This window comes from Gavialis gangeticus, unplaced genomic scaffold (assembly GCF_001723915.1).
Source record: "Gavialis gangeticus isolate Ggan-Ray unplaced genomic scaffold, GavGan_comp1, whole genome shotgun sequence".
Taxonomy (NCBI): domain Eukaryota; kingdom Metazoa; phylum Chordata; order Crocodylia; family Gavialidae; genus Gavialis; species Gavialis gangeticus.
Window position 1 is genome coordinate 6,672,470 of NW_017729027.1, and position 7,488 is coordinate 6,679,957.

A 7,488-nucleotide genomic window follows, 5' to 3' on the forward strand; every position below is an offset into this window, starting at 1 on the left:
CGTATTGTTATAAAAAACAAAGTGCACTATACACCACACTTTTCATTAAGTTTTACTAAGTTGTCATGTCATTCCAATCTCTATTTTATCTATTAAATGCTATATTATATGAATATTGAAAGATAATGAAAAAATACCTTAACCTGAACATTCTATTTAAAGACAAATACTTTTAGCTAAGACTGGAGATCTGTGGTGGAAATGCTATTACAGAAATTTTCATGAGAACACAAAATTTAACTTGACCTTAAAATCTGTTATACTGAATTGTATATTAAACTTATTTTTGCACCAAGCAATGTAGGGCTTTGTTTTAGTCTTATAGGACAGGGCGCTTGTACACATGATGAAAATCGCCTGTTCTTGTGGTTTAATTGCATCACACTTTACACATATGCAGGTTTTTTGATTGGGCCTCTCGCTGTAACAGTGACGATAGCCCCCAACTTGAAATGGTGCATTTTTAATCATCACAATTAAAAATCTGCTATTTCAATTTAGGGGACTAAACCCTTGTCACATGTAGAAGTGTCCATACAGTCTACTTTCGAGTAGAATCAAGAAGTTATGCATTAGTCATAGTGAAACCAGCACTATTTGATAACCTAATATACTTGCTCCCATATCTAAATAATGTTAACTGTACTGTTGCTTATAATTTAATTTTTTTTAAACTTAAGTGAAAACTACGTCTAATAGTTATCTTGTTTACTTATCTTTTGCATGGAATAGGTTTCAGTAGTATGTTTTGGAGCATTATTACAGGGAGAAGAGGAAGAAAAATTATTTTTAAATTCTTACATCATGCATTTATTAACAAGGATCCCTTTTTTGACTATACTCTTCAAAACCTCAAAAATAGTTGTCTTCTTTTTTTTTCAAAAGAATTTTTAAAATACTGTTTAATATAGTCTCACACAGGTTCATATATGAGCTCACCTGAATGCTGAGCCATGCACATGATCCATGTAGCTGGGCCCATTGGAATTTCATTAAGGTTGCATATGGGCACTGGTCCACTTGCACAGATGTGATGGCTAGACTGAAACCTTGTAGTTGGATTTTTTTTTCTCTTTGTGTCTTTTAAACAAGTTTTTACTTCATAAGTTTCATCTACAAATGTAATAACTAGTTTGGAGTAGCTTCAACGAGAGCTCCAGTTTGTGTCTATTTACTTGTGCAAAGTTTACTTAAAAGAAGGCACATTAAAGTATGTGCTCTTGTGCAATTTAACAGTTATCTCTCTTTTTTTTTTTTTTTTTAATGAATCTTGAAGCCATTGGCTAAACTGCCCCTTTTGAAGTCAGTAGGAATTCTGCCACTGGTGAATTGTAGTATAATGTAGAAATTCAAGGTATTTTATTTATTGCTTGCAGAGGTCTTTTTATCACCATCCATGACCGTGGGCACATTGCTACAATACTTAAATCCTGGCCTGAAAATGTCATCAAGGTAGGTTCAGTTCTATTTATGTGGTATAGCTGGCTTTGCTGTCTGTGACTGACTAAAATAATTTTGACTGATTATTTTTCATTTAAACTGGATTAGTTGGTATAGCAATATCAATTAGAGTATTTTGGGTTCTTAACTCATTCTTTGATAGAAGGCAGTTTTCAGTTGCAGCTTCAGACTCATGAGGCTTTTAAAATTGGGTTGATATATAACTTTTAAGGTTTAATTTCATTATTTGTGTCAGAATAGTTGTGATGTATGGATCAGTAAACATCTAAGTGTAATATCTATATATTTTAGGACAGAGAAAATCTATTTACATTTTACAGGTGAGGCAATTTGTTATAATACATTCTAATGAAACCTCCGGTAAGGTGTAAGCTCTACCTACAGCTGCTGCTTGGATTTAAAAAATGTGAAAAAGTCTCTTTTTATCTTAAAACATCTAAGAAATAATTTCCATTTTGAGCTTTAATGTTGAATGTCCACCAATTAATAGTAACAAGGGGTAAATGCAGTACCATCAATACCAATGATAAGTGGCTATTGAAAAAATTGAGTTTGATTCAAATTATCATTACAAATTGGGTTTCTCTTTGCTTTTTTCATCCTTCTTGCTGTTTGTATTACCTCTTCTGTAGACTAGGGAGTTTGGTGCTTATCTGTCTTGGTAAAGCACAGCTTGCAGACATTTAAAAAAACCAAAACAACCCCCCCCTTCACTTTACTGAAAGAAGCAGCATGTTATTTTAACTCAACTCTGCAGTATCTATATAGATCAGGCACTTCGGCAGGGCTTTTTGGTGCTTTTATCTAAAACTGAGTAAATCTTAGATGAAAGCACCAAAAAAGCCCCACTAAAGTGCCCAATCTATACAGATGTTGGCCAACTGGGTCCAGCTAAAACATAGCCTCTTCTGGGCATGTGCTGGGCATGGCATGGGAATGCTGTGTTTAAAGTGCTTTAGTTTAATGTGCTGTTCTTTTGGGTTTTTTAATGTCTGTAAGACCTGAAACTCCTGTATATGCAGTAGTAGCATTTACTGTTTTATTCTATTGATATGTATTTTGAAGTTGCTTTCCATTTTAGTCTAATTTTTAAAATACTTGTTGATTTTAGAAAAGTTAAAATCCTCTTTCTTGTCAAGAATTTGCTTTTTATTACTTTTTTATCTGGTGGCCTTATAGTCAAGGTTAAGCAGTGCTTGTATAACATGGAAAAATATGTATAGATACTTTTTATACTGTTTAAAGCCACTTAGAACAACTTGAACAGCTGCTGTTTTAAAAACAAACACTGAAATAGTTTAATGAGGAAAGATAGTAGACCAAATGTGCATGTAAACAGTGTATTTACAAGGTAACAGAATGCCCATTATTTAATTTTTATGACGTTTCCTTTACTGTAATAAATTATATTTACAAATGTCCAAGTTGTCCTTTTTGAGTATAATGCATTAATTTCATCATAATGCAAACTGTCTCAGCAGAAATATCTGGCGTCCATCACCTTGTTCCCTAAACTGTCCGTTATCACTATTAAGAGAAGGATGTTAGATGAAAGATCTGGTTCATAGCTAATTTGTAATCTAAATTAAATCAGCTTTATTAAAGAAAATGTTAGGGAATTCCCTTATAATTTTAAACAAAGGTGATCTAGAACAGAACTGAGTAATGATGAGTTATTCAAAACTGTAGGTAGGTAGGTAGGATGCATCAGCTATTGTCCATAGTGACCTTTTTCCTTAGAGTTCTGTATAGTTCTGATTATTTCCCTGTACTCACTTTGTTCTGCAGGGCATGCATATCACCCTATAAATGCTAAATGAACCTTTTGAAAAAAACATGTTCAAGCTGAAGCTTCTGTTAATGTTAGTCATACCTCATCATGAATATTCAAGCATTATGAGAATTTTGTTCAGCTTTCCATAGCTATCATTTTAAAATAATTATATAATTGCTTACCCAGAAGCAGGTTTAACATTTTATTTCCCATGACACCCTATCCAACTGCAAAGTTTTTTCTTTGTCCCCATTATCTTTTCTGCATAGTTTGGCACAGTAGCACACCTTTCTATTTTTGAAGCCCTTGAACTCACTGAATAATTCCCTGGAGAAAATAGTTATCATATTTACTTTAATCCAGGAGAAGGTTCCCCACCTTTTAATATGGCAGGTGGGGGAAAGCCCCTTGTCTGGGATTTGAGTACAAGGCAGCAGGGAGGGAGACAGCTGTTTTGGCTCTTACTCTAGCCCTGACCCAGGATTGGAGTCGGAGTTACAGCTGCTTCCTGTGCCCCTGCCTGCTCCCTCCCACTGTCTCTGCCCCTTCACTACCTCCCCCACCAGCTGCCACTTACCCTCCAGCTCTGACACAGCATTGGCCCCTGTCCAGCTTGGAGCATGGAGCATACAGTTGCCTGGTAGCAACCGTGGCGGTGGCAGCAGCTCTGGCCCAGGCTCTGTTTCTGGTGCTAGGCTGGAACTGCCATTGCTACAAGAGATGCTGCATGGCTGGGCTGAGACTGGAGCAACCATGTGTTCCATGCCCTGGGCTGGAGAGGAGCCAGAGCTGTGCCAAAGCCAGAGGGTAAGTGGTGGTTGGGGGACAGAGGCAGTGTGGGTGGGGGCCAGGCAGGATGTTGCAGTGCAGGCACAAGGTGGGGACTGGTGACAGGGGGTGCAGGCTCAGTGGGGCAAATGGCAAGGGGACAGGAGCAGGTACCTTGGGGGAGGCGAGCACTGGAGCATGCAGGCACTGGGATGGGCGTGGGGCAGAAAGCCAGCAGCATGGGGCAGGGGTGAGGACACTTGACTCTCCCTACTGCCTGCCCTCCCTGACACTGTTTTCCCTGCAGCTACAGTGCAGGGAGGAGAAATTGGTACGTTGACTTTCCAATAATTAGATTCAATACATGGAAACTTATAAGAAATGTATTTATAATTTTTTTACATATGGAATCTAATTATTGGGGGGTTGTCTTGAATACAAAGACATCTTGGGTTTGGGTAAATATGATATCTAGTCTTTGATATTATACCAGTATTTTGATTTTCTTTTTGTAATTCAACACCAGTATGATTTGAAAATCAAATCCAGTGCCAGTGGGACATATTTAACTTCCAGTTCTGTAGGCTTTATTACTTGAGGCATTATTAAACTTTACTAGAAGTTGAAGAATCCCTCTCTTAAACTTAAGAAAGGCAGCAACAAGCAGTGGAGGTTTAGATTGGATATTTGTTCCTTTGACTGCATAATATTTAGTTTTGTTCTCTTATTTTTGCTTTTAATTAATGAGCCAAACTATCACCTTTTTTTTTATTTTCTGCATTTTGTACTAGTATGGCCAGAAAATTTAGATTTGCTGTGTAACTTTTGGTTTTGTCCAATTTAGTTAATTAAATCTTTGAAATTAGTTAATGTAAATACTTTAAAATCCTCAAAAACTTAAGGTTTGATCAGAAATTGTTGAATTGCATAGATGCACAGTTTGTCTGATGCACACACATGGGAAACTGGGATGCTTGCTACTGGGAGGCATGCTAATGCCCAAATGGTGACTGTTCTACATCTTTGGTAGCATAGTGTGGACACCCCTAAACAGAGACAACTGTGAGCCACTCCCCAATTCATGATGCTCTTAGACCAGTTATGTCTATCTACATCTTCACTGTTCTGGCCAGAAATTGCAACATGACCCAGCAGAAAAGGATGGTTCGTTTTTCCCTTGGTGAGTCAAAGATATACAGGAGAAAAAAACCAGTCCTGGGAATCCAGCATTGAACCCCTATATGATATGTGATACTTGCTTCATTCGTAGAGGATTAGCACAGAAACTCCTGTTTGCAGGGAAAAAAAGTTAAAATCTGAGAATTGAAAATATAACTAAATGTAATAAAACAAATCAGGACTTTTACTCTGCTCTGTTTTAATTTATAGCTATAATGCTTTTTTCATTTAAGAAAAATTCTCAGCTTCTCAAAACAATAGTGCTTGTATGTACTCTGTGTTTCAGAAAAGAAGTCACTTGATATTATTTTAATTTTTCCTTTCAAGGCTATTGTAGTGACTGATGGAGAGCGCATTCTTGGCCTTGGGGACCTTGGCAGTTATGGAATGGGCATTCCAGTTGGCAAACTGGCACTTTACACAGCATGTGGAGGAGTGAAACCTCAGGAGTGTCTGCCTGTAATGCTGGATGTGGGAACAGATAATGAGGTAAATACTTTCAGAGGTGCCATGAACATTCTGATGTTTTAAATAATTGACTAAACTGAAGAATTGGATTTACCCTGGAATTCTATTACAAAGTACACATAAAGTGTTTAGGAAGAAGGTCTTACTCCCTCTTGATTTTTCCCTCTGTAAACAACTACGTGCACAGCAAATAAACTGGACGGTATAATTTTTTTTTGTAGTTTTCCTTAATCAGTTTTCCAACATGTGAAATAGATCATGTGTAATGGAATCTTTCTTCTGATGGTTCATTACACTAAGAGTGCTCAGTTCAGCTCAGCTGACAGGAAGACTGATACAGGACCCTTAGTGGGGAAATTTCATCAGGCATCTGAGCCTTTCCCTTGTAGGAGGGCCCAGGTGGTCAGTGGAGCCCCCCAAAATATTGCTCTGCCTTTGAAGAGAATATGTCTATTCACTTTATAATCTCCCCTTCATGGCAATGTTACGCTCCCTAGGAATTCAAGTGGCCCTCTAAAAACTACCACTTTCCTCTTCAAATAGTGTATATACCTGTGGGGAAAGTAGCTCTTGTTGGCACAGAAGAATGCTCTTTTCAACTTTTTGTGCTAACTAGAAATAAATTTGGCCCTCTGTGACTGTCCTCTAATGATGCCCAAATTTACTACGCTGTCTTCATGAGCAAAGGTCCTATTTCATAGAATAAACATTGTAGCTTTTTAAGAGGTTGTCTAACCTAGTTGAGGTGGGGCGACTGTTTGACCTGGGGAAACATTGGGACACCTATCATTAATAGGCTTCAGCTTTCCCTTTTCACTCAGGTTTTCAGCCTTGGGGTGTTCCAGGTTGTTCTGCTGTATCTGCATCTGCAGGTGGTGGTGGTTAACAGAGCTTTTTGCTAACTCCATCTGGTGAGAAGTGTACAGTGCTTTCTTTCAGGCTTATATCTGGCCATTATCATCCTTGCTTTAGTAACCTCAAGACTAGGCTATTGCAGTATGCTTTATATGGGGGGCTGCCTTTGACTATTGGAAGCTGTAGCTGGTGCAGAACCAGTGGCCCATCTTCTGGTGGAGGTGGGTTGCCAGGAACATATTACTCCCAGTGCTCCACAGTCTGCACTGGTTTCCAGTAGCTTTCCTGGTGCAATTCAGGGTGTTCTTGACTACTCGTGGTGCCTGACCTTTTTGCCCCACTGACCAGATGAGTGGTACCAGATCTCTCTGCAGGCTGGGTCCAGGCATACAAGGTGGGTGTGGATGGGGTCCTATCTGGGCACATGCAGCCATGGCCTAGACCAGGGTCCAATCCAGCTATGTGCAGCTTGGAAATTGGGTAGCAGGGAAGTAGTGGCAGTTTCAATTGACACCTCTCCCCACCAAATTTCTGCACCTGTGAGGAGCCCTGCAGACTGGATGACATGGCTTTTTGGGGGACTGTAGAGAGGTTTGAATGCTTACAGGGATAAGGGAGGGCTCAGTGGGCTGTGAGGAGAGTGGTGAAGGGTCAGGGGGCTGGAGCTTGGTGGGGATGGAACTGCGCAGGTTATGGTGGATTCATGGGGGCAGTGAGGTGCCAGGGTAGGACTCAGTGTGATGTGAGGGGGATGGTGGGGTCTCATGGGTTTGGGGCACAATGAGGTGGGGTTGACCATTAGGATATGTGGGACAGTGGAAGACAGAGTGGAGCCTGGGGGCATTTGAGGTGGCAGGGGCTATGCATAAAGGAGCCATGGTGGAGTGCCAATTCATGTGTGAGAGTGCAGGGAGAAGTTTTGTTCATGGTCAAGCTGAGGTTAGCAGCTGTGTCCCTCAAACAGGTACCTGTCAGACCTCTAC

At 39.5% G+C, this 7,488-nt stretch overlaps 1 protein-coding gene across 2 annotated transcripts in view; it reads left to right on the forward strand.

Moving 5' to 3' along the window:
- Positions 1-7,488, forward strand: part of ME1 (malic enzyme 1) — a 321,897-nt gene that overhangs the window by 81,780 nt on the left and 232,629 nt on the right. For both annotated transcript variants that reach the window (XM_019520424.1, XM_019520423.1), the window contains 2 exons: positions 1,377-1,452; positions 5,510-5,671. In XM_019520424.1, coding sequence (XP_019375969.1) covers positions 1,377-1,452; positions 5,510-5,671 — 238 coding nt within the window. The remainder of the gene's footprint in view (positions 1-1,376; positions 1,453-5,509; positions 5,672-7,488) is intronic.